Raw genomic sequence first — 14,429 nt, 5'->3', positions numbered from 1 at the left:
TCAATCCTGTTGGAGCTATAAACCAGTCACAAGACAACTTACAGGGCAGCAGGGACTGTGGGGCATTCATTAAGAAATGACGCATTATGTAATTTTACTGAACGTAACCTCCATATGGAACATCTGTTCCCGGGCCACACAGTAAAATGGGCCCTTTTTTGCCCTGACTGCTTAGAAGACAAGGGTCCTCCTGTTTCCACACCGCCACCCCTCATTCTTTTCGTATGGGTTGTATTTCATGATGATGTATTACTTCTGCCGGAAATGAGTGGTTATCCAGCACACGCGTGCATTCACCCTATAAGACGAGGAGTACATGCTGAAAGGTCACCAAGGTCACGGCCAATTCTATTGACAGCTGAAAACAGTTAAAACGACTTTTTTTTTTTTTAACCACCCAGGCAGGACCCAAAAGGGAACAACATGGCCAAAAATTTCCTTCTGGCTCAGAAATCTGAACTCAATCCAAGCGTTCCCTCACCCTCTCCCCACTCCCTCCAAAAAAGCGGATGGCTCACAATGTCTTTTGACATCGTCCTACTTCTTCCATGTGGGATCTAGGAGAGGACTTTAGGGAACATAGGGACGAAGGCGTTTTGTCAAAGGGATCAAAAGCAGTCCTTCCACTGTGTAGCTGGACAAGACCCCAAAGCACGGGCCCCTCTGATCGCCCAGTATACAGGCTGGACGATGTGGACCATTTCTCTGGAAGCTGGGGCCACTCCTTCCTGGCATGAATGAAGGTGCAGCTCAGGTCTTTAAGGCCTCTTCCTCTACAAACAAGCTTCTGGATTCCTAATAAGTTCTAAAGGTTTAATAAATGAATGAAAACAGGAGTTATTGCATATACACAGCCAAACTCTATCTATGATCAGGCTGCATCAAAACCCCCCAAATTACTGGAAATGACAAAACTTGCCAGTTTTGACTGACGCATGGTGTTATCTCTAGCTAAAAAAATAATCCTGGGAACAAACATCTTTACATGTAAATACACACTGAAGGCAGCACAATCATTGCCGTGTCGTGCCAACTTAGAAAGTCGGTATAGACTTTATAACTAAAATGTTACATGTGTGCTCTTCTATGTGGGTGCTGCAATATTGCCAGTTTTTGCCTTGAGGTGCTTTGCACACACTGGTCTTTTGATTCCATGAGGTGCAGGGGCCTGTGATCTCAGCACAGAGGAGCTCTCCCTAAATAACCTATCGAATGGATAAGGCCAGGCTTCTGCACCACTCTGTGTATCTTCAAAGTCACTTTGGCTCTGCTTTTCCTCAAAGTGACTCCGTCTGATTTGGTGGCTGGTGCGCCTGCGTCACAGGCTGGGTTTAGCTGTGAGGCCCCATTCAGCTCACTCACTGTACAAGGAAAAAGAAAATGTGCCTTTCTGCCTGTGGTAATTTCTGGGCTTTTGAGAAGGAACCATGGCTCCACCATCATCAGGCTAGGAGTTCCTCTTCCAGGGCTGAGACACGAATGTTTGTTTGGAAAATTAATGAGCTGAATGAGACTGGAATCCCAGATAGTACATTAAAAACATCATCATCATCATCATCCCTTTCCTTGAATAGCAGGGATGCCAGCTTGAGCCCAGATCAAAATGCAGATGTATCTGAGCGCACTGCGAGGGGACCTCCAGGAAACAAAGGATGAAAATTGTGAGTGTAAATGCTCAATAAATGGTTCCAAATGCATCAATGATAGAAACGTTTTCTAGCAGATTGCTTTTTCATTCAATGGATCTCAAGGTCCCACATTTCATTCTGTGTGAGTTAACAGATTCCGTAGAGACTAGGGCTGTAATCACGACATGAATGAGGTCCCAGCCTTTTACTGTTTCTATCATACAATGGGAACAACTGTATTTCTGGGCCAGCCAACCCCCATTTACTTTCAGTTCTGGTGAAATCAGCTGAGAATGTATTGCAGTTTATTTTATTCAAGTTCTGTGCCCATAAAGGTCTTCAATTACTTAACCCACAATAGGCCCAAATCCAAAATGCCTCTGGACCTCTAACTGGGAGGCTCTGCTAGCCCAGGCCTTACCTTTTCATGGGCTTGGGTGAGCACTCTCTCTCCAGATTGGAGGATGTGTGTTTCACGTGCATTGCGTTATAGGAGGTGTGAGTGTAGTCATTTTCATCGCTGTAGTCAGGGCCGAGTAACGTCCGGGCCCAGGTTCCCATGTCATAAGGAGGAAGGGTTCCTCCAAATTCAGACGGCAAAAATTCAGGGTGTATTAGCTGGTGGAGGCTGTTTAAGTTGTTTCCATGCAGGAAAATCTGGAAAGAAAAAATAATTAGCAAGGAAAACATCCAAAACTTATGACCAAGCATTTAATCTAATACACAATCTAGCAGTGACAAAGTGGATGCGCTGCTGGTGATCACGGGGTTTAAAGAGGCGTTCAATTTTGTGTCTGTAGCTTAGTCTGCATAAAATGTTAATTTATTGCTCAGAAAAGGGCCTGAATTAATAGTCCTTAAAAATGAAGTTCATGAACAAATTGGGTATTACTCGGCCATGGCCCAAATTTACACGTACGACGTCATCTCTTAATTATCCCTGCTGATGAAAAGAGTAGGGAAGCAGCCCATCCGAGACCATCGAGTCACGCTTCACACACAGCTCCACATTGCTGTGTTCTCCCCCGGGGTACCCTCTGAACCCTCCTCAACCCTCCCCATCCTTCCCAAGCCTACACCCAGTGGCAACTTCTTTCTCAGCCTGTCCCCATGGCACCTGCCCACTCTGGTTCTCCCCTCTCCCCTAAATTAACTCTTCATTGTGTGATGACTTCTAGTTTTTTCTGATTTGTTCATTTATGTCTTGCTTCCCCATAGCAAGAAAAGAATGCTCAGGAAAAGGGACAGTGTCGTCTTTCTCTTTTAATACTCTCCTAGCTCCCAGGGTGGTGTGGGCACAAGGAAAAAGCTCAGTGAATTCTTAGTCAGTGGAACTGAAAACTGGGACCTGAGAATTTACCGTGAGATATTTTTGCAACGATTTTCTATTTTTGTCTGGATTTGCCAATACCCTCAACAAACAAGTTTGCATCTTCTAAGCATATGATAGATGGTGATGGAAATTAGTCAAGCAGGGGAGAAAACACCCCCAAATAACAACATTTTCAAACAAATCTATAAAGTGGATAAGCCACAAGTTGATAATTACCATTGCCTGCGATGTAGGAATTGACTCCTGAAAGTGTATCTAAAGGGCATCTGTATAATGACATCGGTTCCCACACTGCTTCAAGTTGCAGGCTTAATGCGCGTAAACTGTACTCAAGTATAGGGCCATCAATTACACACACACACACCCCCGTACTTAACCATGATGAAGGGTAAATGTGATTTTTAAAATACATATATACCATATAAGTATATTATGTATATATATAATGTATGTATGTATATGTATAAGTATATAAGTATATTATGGTATAATAATATGCCATGTAAGTATATTATGCTATATACTACATACTACAGGCATCCCTTGTTTATTGTGCTTTACTGCACTTCACGGATATCATGCTTTTTATAAATCGAAGGTTTGTGGCAACCCTACGTCAAGCACATGGCATCAAGTCCACTGGTGCCATTTTTCTAACAGCGTTTGCTCTCCTCATGTCTCTGGGTCACATTTTGATAATTCTCTCAATATTTCAAACTTTTTCATTATTATTATATTTGTCATGGTGATCTGTGATCAGTGATCCTCGATGTAACTATTACACTTTTTTTGTTGTTTTGTATTTTTAATTAAGGTATGAACGTTTTTTTAATAAAAATTTTACTTTTAAAATTTAATAATTATTAACATTTATAACATATTTACGTTGTTTTGGACAATTGTGCATTAATAGCATTTTTATGATTACCCAATTTAAAAGAAAAACTTTTGATACTTAAAGCATTAGGGTCATGGGTAATCAAAGAGTAATTTAAATTTATATACATATTTTTGTTGCAAAGAAATGTAACAGGGTGACTGATAAAATGCTTTTCAGTATAAAAAAATGTTATATGAGGCTATGATTCGGTGGGGGAAGTATAATGGAAACACAAGTTCAAGGAGAACAAAAAGAACATGTAAAGTTTCTGACTGTTAATGAGGAATTTGTTTAATAATTTTTTTAACATCTTTATTGGAGTATAATTGCTTTACAATGGTGTGTTAGTTTCTGCTTTATAACAAAGTGAATCAGCTATACATATACATATATCCCATATCTCCTCCCTCTTGCGTCTCCCTCCCACCCTCCCTATCCCACCCCTCTAGGTGGTCACAAAGCACCGAGCTGATCTCCCTGTGCTATGCGGCTGCTTCCCACTAGCTAGCTATTTTACGTTTGGTAGTGTATATATGTCCATGCCACTCTCTCACTTCGTCCCAGCTTACCCTTCCCCCTCCCTGTGTCCTCAAGTCCATTCTCTATGTCTGCGTCTTTATTCCTGTCCTGCCCCTAGGTCCTTCAGAACCTTTTTTTTTTTTACATTCCGTATATATGTGTTAGCATACGGTATTTGTTTTTCTCTTTCTGACTTACTTCACTCTGAATGACAGTCTCTAGGTCCATCCACCTCACTACAAATAACTCAATTTCGTTTCTTTTTATGGTTGAGTAATATTCCATTGTATATATATGCCACATCTTCTTTATCCATTCATCCAATGATGGACACTTAGGTTGTTTCCATTTTCAGGCTATTGTATATTGAGCTGCAGTGAACATTTTGGTACATGACTCTTTTTGAATTATGGTTTTCTCAGGGTATATGCCCAGTGGTGGGATCTCTGGGTCATATGGTAGTTCTATTTGTAGTTTTTAAGGAACCTCCATACTGTTCTCCATAGTGGCTGCATCAATTTACATTCCCACCAATGGTGCAAGAGGTAAGGTATGAACATTTTTTTAGACATAATGCTACTGCACACTTAATAGAATATTTTATCACAATACTTGCCTTTTTGCGGTGGTCTGGAACCGAACCCGCGATATCTCCGTGGTGTGCCTGTTTATTATAATGTACTATATAAGTACATAATAAATACTTGCTACTTTGTTCTTTTGTACTGATTTTAACTTGTGATGTAATTACATCATTTAAAGAGGAAGGGGACAAGAAGCTAAGTGTTAAAATTCTTCACAAGAATACTGTAGCACTTCAGAAAACAATGTACATTTTCTGACACTGGATTGTTGGCTATGACTGAATTTTAACAAGAATTTTTTTGAAGAAATTCACATATTCTGGCTTTTGCAAAATGTCTCACTGGAGGAATTGTAGTATTTGAAGCATGGAAAAGCTGGAGCAAAATACTGGCCCTGGTACCCACCCACGCAACACTTCCAGTTCTTAGAGGAAAAGGAGCGCTGTTGAAACTGGCCCTCTCTCCGGGGGTCCTGTGGCGTGGAGGAATTCAGCAGGTAGGAGGTGGAATCCCCACCTGTCAGATTCTGTTCTGCACCCAGAGCTTCAGAAACCCCCTTCAATGGCATAGCACAAATGTCGATTGCTTTGTGGGAGGAATTCCCACTGGATCCTTCTTAAGTAGAAAATGAAGCCAGTGGAAAGCATGAAGCCACACTGGGAACAGTCTAGGGTACTTCTCTGCCCGTATCACTGTCGTGAACCCCAGACAGATTGCAGAATGTTCCAGAATGTCTCTGCCTCTTGGGGCTGGTGAATTCTAGTTCCCAGTTCCACACTCATTTGGGGACAGCGGAATTACCCCGTATCCCATACCCTACTGCCGTGTTTCCTAAGGATCTGGAAGCATCTGAGGTCTAGGAGTTAGGAAACCTGCAGAGTGTGTATGGGAGGGTGTCCCTCACATCGTCATTCCCCCCCGAATACTCAGAGCTCTTCCCCAGCACGGGGTCCCTGGGGCATAGAGGCCTATGTAAGGCACTGTAAGACTGACCCTGGTTCCTTTAAGAGGTGATGTCCCTGAGCCAGGTGACAGCTGAAATCGGAAAGCTTACAAGAAAAGAGAGCTAAATGGGAAAGAGAAATTGGTGTCGTGGAGTCTCTACTCCATGAATGGCTTTATGCTATCTGTCTCATTAAACTACTCCAACCACTCTGTGATGTGGGTGTTAGTTTTTCCATTTTACAAATGAAGAAACTGAGATTCCAAGTGGTTAAAAAATGTTCAGTTTCTCAGCTAATCAGAATGCCATGAAAAAATACCCAGCTCTGGTGGAAGAGACTGGCTTCCCAAATGTCATCGGCTGATGCAGTCAAGATTTTACAAGCCTTCTTCCTACGAGCTCTATTATTTCCAAAGAAGAATGCTTTCCCAATCTCAAAGGTGACGGAGCTGGCAGCTATGACCCAAGAGCCATGGGGAAAAATACGAATCATCAGTATTCTTCGTAGCAATAATATATTCACAGGACAAAATGCTAGCTCTTAAAATATTCCACGAACAGGAAGCTGCTTGACTCCATATTTCCCACAAGCATTTACAGTAAAAGGGGCATCTGGTATTTGCATGCCTTCCATGTTTCCTTTGGTTTGTCACCCGGACTGTAAAATAACTCAGTTACTCAATTACTGATTAAATCCAGGCCATTTGCAAACTCCAGCTGAGGCTCAAATGCTCAGGGACTACAGAAAAGCAGGAAAAAAAAACAGTGAAAAATACAGAGAGAGGGAGAGAGAGAGAGGGAGAGAACAGGCTTCGTAACTGTGCCTCTGAAAACCTTTGGGTTTTTGTTTTCATTACCCGTTTCCTGGTCTTGTCTTTAAGGAATGGCTTGATGAGCGTATACAGGGCATGAATGTACCAGGGCTGGTTGACAAAATGGACTCCTCCGAAGCGGGCAGGAAAGCTGTCCTGGGTGGAAAGAAAGAAACGCACACCAATGAGCGCACATCACAGGTTAGAGGGGAGCAGCCTGCCTCTTCTCTCAGACTGAAGCACCAGCTAGCGGAGGGAGAGACAGGAAACACACTTACTTCCCAGCTGTTAAGGTCTTCTCTGTTCCCCTTGCCTCCCTCTTCCCCCAAGGCTCCGCAACTGAGAAATCATACATCAGGCCTGTCTTTTCCAAGTCACAATTATATGACCTCCGACATGACCCCAGAGCGTTTGCAGCCCAGATAGTGAAGGAGTTGGGATTCTTCGTAGTGTCAGGGCACCAAGGCTTCAGTTCCCATGAGCCCTACAAGATGGCTGTCTTTACCCTTTACCCTCATTCTCTGCTCTCCAGCTCCAGCCCTCTCCACTGGGTGATCATGACAGTAACTCAACTTTCTGGGTGATTGAAGCTGTGTAGGGAGGGGTTGGAAAAGGATTTCAAAGGCTCTTCAGAGATGGGGCTCTCTGAAATCCTCCAAAGTCTGACAGCATCCAACATCTGTGGCTCCTTTTCACAGATTTCAGAACTGACTCCTTACTTCAACCTGGGATCCACACAGTAGGTCCCAGGGACAGACATTTGCTCATTGGTGGGCTAGTTGATTCCCCTAACTGAGGTCCTCCTTTTCTGCAGATGAACACATTTTGTAAATATCAGGAAATAAGAGCATTTAAAAAAACGCTTTCAATTTTAGAATCCAGCTCAGGGCATAACCTTACACTTTAGAAGCCGAGAAGCTGCTCTGCATGCTAATTAGATCCACAGAACAAGGGACCTTGACCATAAAACCTGAACTAGTCCCACAGCACCAGGTCCTGAGTTCCTGACATAGAGCTTCCAAAGATTGCATTCGTGTGTTTAATGGCATTAAAAAAGAAGGAACATCTAATGCAATTCGAATTGCCAAGTGCGCTGGCAATCAATTTCATTGCAACAAACATCTTTGTAGAATGTTAGCAAGATGGGATGAAAGCAGAAGGAGCCTCGTTATCTGAGCTAACAGTTCAGGCCACTAGCTGCTCCTTGCGGTGTATGAAATGCCCTGCCTGGGTCTTTTTTAGTCAAAGAATGAGGGTTATTAACTTTTTTCAGAACCCTTTGAGTCTATAGGCTCCATGGGCACCTTCTACATTGAGACCCAGTTTCCAATGTAAGTACATGGACCTGTGCTTAAAGGTCAACCTTTAAAAAGTTTAACAATAATTTTGCTTCTATCTAGACATTTTACAGAGTACAAAGGAATTAAATATTTTGAAGGGTAAACTAGACAATTTCAGTAAAAGGTCTTTGTTTTGAGGGGTATGTATTTTTTCTTTTGTTTATTCTATTTTTAAAAAAACTTAAACCACCAAGTAAGGTTGGAGAGACCATTTATACCAATTTGCACATTTGTCATAATCTCTCACTATTCCAAATGTAAATTTAGAAAAGTAGAATTTCTTAATAAGGTTTTTTTTCTCTTTCAGGTAAAGTTTGGGATCTAAAAATTCTTTGGTTTCTTAAAAAGCAAGACCTTTCCCAGAAGGTTTTCCTTTGCAATGAGCACTAAGCAATAACCTCAGTCTTTTAGGGCCTTTTGAACTTGTTATCCAGAACTAAAAATAACTATAATTCATTGTCTTACAAGCTAAACATGGGTTCTGGGGCTGTAGAAGGAGAAGAAGAGCAAAGAGTTTATCTGTAAACAGGGCTTTACTATCCTTTTCTTTTCTTTTCTTTTTTACATCTTTATTGGAGTATAATTGCTTTACAATGGTGTGTTGGTTTCTGCTTTATAACAATGTGAATCAGTTATACATATGCATATCTTCCCATATCTCTTCCCTCTTGCGTCTCCCTCCCTCCCACCCTCCCTATCCCACCCCTCCAGGCGGTCACAAAGCACCCAGCTGATCTCCCTGTGCTATGCGGCTGCTTCCCACTAGCTATCTACCTTACGTTTGGTAGTGTATATATGTCCATGCCTCTCTCTCGCTTTGTCACAGCTTACCCTTCCCACTCCCTGTGTCCTCAAGTCCATTCTCTAGTAGGTCTGTGTCTTTATTCCCATCTTACCCCTAGGTTCTTCATGACATTTTTTTTCTTAAATTCCATATATATGTGTTAGCATAAGTATTTGTCTTTCTCTTTCTGACTTACTTCACTCTGTATGACAGACTCTAGGTCCATCCACCTCACTACAAATAGCTCAATTTCGTTTATTTTATGGCTGAGTAATATTCCATTGTATATATGTGCCACATCTTCTTTATCCATTCATCCGATGATGGACACTTAGGTTGCTTTCATCTCCTGCCTATTGTAAATAGAGCTGCAATGAACATTTTTCAATAGGACCGGTAAGAGGGTTTTTATTTCTATTGAGAGTCTATTATATAATATATTTCTAGGTTGGTCAAGTGGAAGAAAACTCTGTAAATACTACTGCAAAGGCACTAGGTAAAATCTCAAAGAAAACATTAACCTTTACAAAATATCTAGAGACTCCTAATTTTTGTCTGTGGAATCTCAGTCCTCAAAGACAGCAGCACTGTCTTCCATTTGTGTCAGAGAGATTGAAAGAAAACAGGGCTGAGACCCATCAGTTGTCTGTGGGTTGGCCCTGGCTTGGAGTCTGCCATCTTGAAGGCATGGGATCTTATTGATCTCATTCAGGTCGGCAAACGAATATGTGCAGATAAACGCATGTAACAAGGCTCTCCTGTGTAATAAGGGCAGTGTGCAAATGGTATGGTTATCCTCCAGTGAGCCTGACTGCATTATTAATTATTGTGTGTGTGTGTGTGTGTGTGTGTGTGTGTGTGTGTGTATTGTGCAAAGGGAAGGATGAGGGAAGGGAAAATTAGAAAATAGAGGGCTCTTTTAAGCAATGCCCATCATTCTTGGTCGTTTTGCCTGATCTCATTAGCAAACCACAGATAAATGGGAAGTTGTCTGTCACACAAATGTCTCCCAGGACCCCAAAGGAGTCCACCACCCTCACGAAGGTGCATTTCTTAGGGGCTGGAGCAGACCTATCTCAAGATGGTAAACCTTGATTCCATGACAGTGTGACATTTTGTTTTTCAGAGTTCTTGGGGACTAACGAGTACGCTCCAAAAACATACCCCAGGTTCAAGAACGTGGCATAATTTCTGTGTATTTCATGCATTTATCAATAAAGATATAATATAATTTTGAATTATAAACATATTCAAATCATTAAAATTATCTTTTCCCTAGTTTATTTTAAATTAATTTATTTCCTTATTACAAAAAATATACCCATTCTAGAAGAGTACAAAATTGATTTAAAAAATTATTTGAAAAATTAGAACATACAAAAAGATAAGAAAGAAGAAAAGAAAAAACACCTACCATCCTACTGCGAAAGACTATGTTACTTACTATGTTCTGTGATTCAGGACAGGCTGTGTTATGTTATAGTAACACACAACCCCAGCTTTTTATCATTTAAAACTGGAAAGATTTCCTTCTCGTTCACACAGAATATCCTTGCAGGGTTGGCGGGAGCCGGGCTTGACTTGTTCTCGGCCAGGGATGTAGCCTCCCCGTCTGGAACAGGGCAGCCACAGCTGAGGGAAACAGCGTGGGGAATCGCACCTTAGCGCTTCAGGTTGGCTGCCAGAAGTGACATGCTTCACCTGTCACATTTTACAGGCCAAACACGTGGCTGACTTCTAGGGTGTCAGGAAGTATAATTCTACCATGTGGCTGGTAAAGAAAAGACCAGAAGTGCTGGTGAACAGCACTAATGATTACCCAAGCTCTCCTTTCCTTCTTCCCTTCCCTTCATTTCCGGTATTCCCTCCTTTTCTTCCTTCTTTGCTTTCTATAGGGGATCATGTTTTTACATTGGACAACTGATGGCCTGCTTGATACTCGTGGAATAATATCAAATAATCAGTGTCGAATAATACAAGGTAGAGTTTACAGAGGAGAGGTGAAGACAGAAAATTGCCTTTGTGTAATGACTGGTTTACTGTCTTTAATTCCTCACTGAACAATCAGTTCAGACCTTGCACCTCTTTTTTTTTTTTTTTTTTCAGTACGCAGGCCTTTCACTGTTGTGGCCTCTCCCGTTGTGGAGCACAGGCTCCGGACGCGCAGGCTCAGCGGCCATGGCTCACGGGCCCAGCCGCTCCGCGGCATGTGGGATCTTCCCGGACCGGGACACGAACCCGTGTCCCCTGCATCGGCAGGCGGACTCTCAACCACTGCGCCACCAGGGAAGCCCCAGACCTTGCACCTCTTCAATCCAGCACATACTTATGACTGTCGACTACAGGACAAACACTGGATTATATTCTTTGAAGCACTTGGCAGAAATGGCCATCGCCACGGCCTTCTGGTACTTTGACTCCTTCTCCCTCCTTCTCTCCCTGAGCTCTACTCATGCCCTCGGCTGCTGAGGTCAGGTTTGTGTTCCTTGGTGTCCTTTTTTTTAAATTTACAGTCATGCTTCTCTAATATTTTTCTTTGGAATAGTGGTGACACAAGAGGTAGCTTGGAGTGCTAACATCGCTATAATGAGTCCTTCCTCTAAACCCCATGTCACTCAAATACATGTTCTCACTAGATAATCTACAAGCATATCTTCCAAACTAACTCATATTCTAACTCCACATTCAAAGAATCTAAATCCCTCCTAAATGGAATACTGGCTCAATGATTGACCAGGAAATCTGAAGCTAGGATCCCCTCTGCTCTCTGAATATTCAGAGAAGGCTATTCTCATCCATCTGCCTTATTTTCCTACACCAGATAAAAATCAGAGCATTCAAGGGTTACTAAAATAAGGATCTGATACCCGAGAGTGTAGGAAGTAGGGAAGAGATATGGGGATATACTTATATGTATAGCTGATTCACTTTGTTATAAAGCAGAAACTAATGCACCATTGTAAAGCAATTATACTCCAATAAAGATGTTTGAAAAAAAATGAATGAAGGAGGAGCCAGTGACCAAGAGAGTGGTGGGGTGATAAGAAATACGTCTGAACATGCGGGAAAAAAATTTTTTTTAAGAAATTGGGAAAGCCAGTTGAGTGGGATAAATCAACTAGGAAAGAGAAGGAGATAGAGGAGGTTCTACTGTACATTCTATTGTTCAGAAATGTAACTGTGGAATGAGTATTGGAGATGGGACTTTACTGTGGAAAATAAGAGGGTGAACCAGAGTCACAGCATCATTTATGTGGCATGACTCTCAGAGCCATGCAAGGTACCTGGGCTTAAGACTGAGGTTAATTAAAGAATCAAGATCAGCTCCCTAGAAGGAATTCCCAGGGAGAGGATAACTGTTAACGCCCTGCGAGACTGATAAATGGGTAACAAGAGAGCGCCTTGTGGTGATGAAGGTGTTCTGTAACTTGACTCCACTGATGTCAGTATCCTGGTCGTGCTAGTGCTCTGTAGTTTTGCAAGATGCTACCAGTGGAGGAAGCTGAATAAAGGTTGTACGGAATCGCTCTGTATTTTCTCCTACAACTGCGTGTGAGTCTACAATTATCTCAAAATCAAAGAATATGATTACTGTGAATATTTCAAAACTCCCCAGTAGGAGTAGCCATTTTTCTAAGTATAGTAGAAGCTTTTCCAAGGCTAATCTTTTCTGCCTTATGTGAAGTGTTAAACAAAGAATGCCCAGGTAAACGGTAAGGCACAGATACACTGCAGGACATTCTCAGGGGCTCTCCTCTCTTTTCTTTGGGCGTCTGGAGCAGCACTAAGTGATTCGTGCAGTCCATTAGAAAAATCCTTCATTTCTAAACGGGCACTACGTTTGCACTTCATTTTCACACTGCACTATTAGAGCATCACTCAGCTGCCTTTTCTTGTGTTTGATCAAGATTTAGGAGCAACACGGTAGAGCCGAAACTATTTCCTCCCTCTTTCCTCGACAATCAGTTACGGATGTTACTGGTGGCAGTTGGCCGAGTTTCCTGCTGGATAATAAAGCACTTACTAGCGATGTTCACTAAGTTTCTAATGCCTGCAGGCGAACATACTTTCAACAGGGTTCAAGACACACCTGACCTCAAAATCACATTGCCTGGCAAGGCTTGGGGAGCTCTGCTCAGTCTGGCTGTCTCTAACTCCCATCCTTCCTCTCTTCTTCTACTGCACTTATGTGGAAACCAGAGCAGGACCACTCAAATTCACAGATACTATGCCCTCTGCCCATCTATTAAGATTCCTCTGAAAACCACAGGCAAAGAAGGAAAGAGGGAGAGGATGAGGACATGAGCTGTGTTTTAGACCGTCTGCTTCTTCCCCGTGGTGACTGAGTGTCTTTCAGGACCCTGGCTGAAGGCCTCCATTCATTCACCCAACTGCATGTATGTAGGTCTGAAGGCAACACGAGGACACAAGCATGAAGTTGGGATTTGGTTCCTGTCCTACTAATGACACCCATTTCCCACATCAAAGCAGACAGATAAAAACATTTTCAGCAGCATAAATGGGCTTCCCTGATGCAAGAGAGCCTTCTCAAAATGCTATATGTCATGGTGATGGGTTTCTATTATGCCATGTGGTACTCATTAGTGTGAAAGTCACATATCCACCTATTGGCAAGGAAATGGAGAGCTCATGCAGTAACAGTGACACACCAGATGCTTTACGTAGCAAGTCAGTAGCAAGCATGAGAGAGAAAAGAGCATGCGTATTCGGACGCCGCTGGGAGATAGCTCCAGCTGATTACGGGCTCTGGACTTTCTTTGAATATATGCTCCTAGAAAGCATCATTGATTTCTGAGAAGCTGTACCAACCCAGTGTTCTCTTGAGGGTAGGAAGGGCTTGGGCTTTTTATGCAGGTTCAGATCAGGGCATGCTAAAGGATGAAATTTTTTTTTATCTGCAGATCCTAGAACTGTTAAAATGCTTTGGCAATTCTCCTAAACAGAGTAAGCAAAACCGGCCTTCTGTCAAACCAGCTCAGACCAGCAGATCAAACTCAGAATCTTCCCTGGCTACAACCTAAACAATGTTCCTGATGATATTTTTCATATTCCATTCTGGTCAACAGTTCACCATGCAGTTACTGAGCTCATCATATGAGTGAAACGCAGGGGTGCAGGGATACAGGACGTGCACTTCTGTGTCCCATCCGTTCATTGTCCGGTGGGAGAGGCAGGGACACTGCGCTGCTTCGTCTGAGAGAAAGACCAGAGTTTAGCCTCTGTGGTTTATGGTAGTTTCTTAGAGCAGAGCTAATAAACAGCATAGATAACCGGAGATGAAGGTCAGGGAAAGCTGAACGTGCTGCAGAGCCCAAATAAGAAAGCCTTCTATAAAAGAGCTATCCAAAGATTTGGTGATTAATAAATAGACGTGACTACGTTGGAGAGTCTTCAAGCGTTTATTTGTCACCAGGAGACCCTACATTTTTCTTAGCCCCACTGTTTTCTAAGAATGAGCTTACAGATAATCTCTATTTAAAAAAAATTTTAAAGAAATTAAAAGGAAGGAAAGGAGGCAGGGAGGGAGGGAGGAAGGACGGAAGGGAAAGAGATCAAAAACCATCTATCTCATGGTGCGTGCCTGT

The 14,429-nt window shown here is 42.3% G+C and overlaps 1 protein-coding gene across 1 annotated transcript in view; it reads right to left on the bottom strand.

The window, feature by feature from the left end:
* The window catches only part of CLVS1 (clavesin 1), a gene marked incomplete at both ends in the record, with an annotated part of 133,631 nt that overhangs the window by 16,593 nt on the left and 102,609 nt on the right, over positions 1-14,429 (bottom strand). The window contains 2 exons of the mRNA XM_082859074.1: positions 2,050-2,285; positions 6,745-6,855. Coding sequence (XP_082715200.1) covers positions 2,050-2,285; positions 6,745-6,855 — 347 coding nt within the window. The remainder of the gene's footprint in view (positions 1-2,049; positions 2,286-6,744; positions 6,856-14,429) is intronic.

Source organism: Leucopleurus acutus, assembly GCF_964270905.1.
Source record: "Leucopleurus acutus genome assembly, chromosome: 17".
Lineage (NCBI taxonomy): Eukaryota > Metazoa > Chordata > Mammalia > Artiodactyla > Delphinidae > Leucopleurus > Leucopleurus acutus.
The sequence above is the reverse complement of the archived record's forward strand: the minus strand, read 5'-3'. Positions and strand labels throughout refer to the sequence as shown.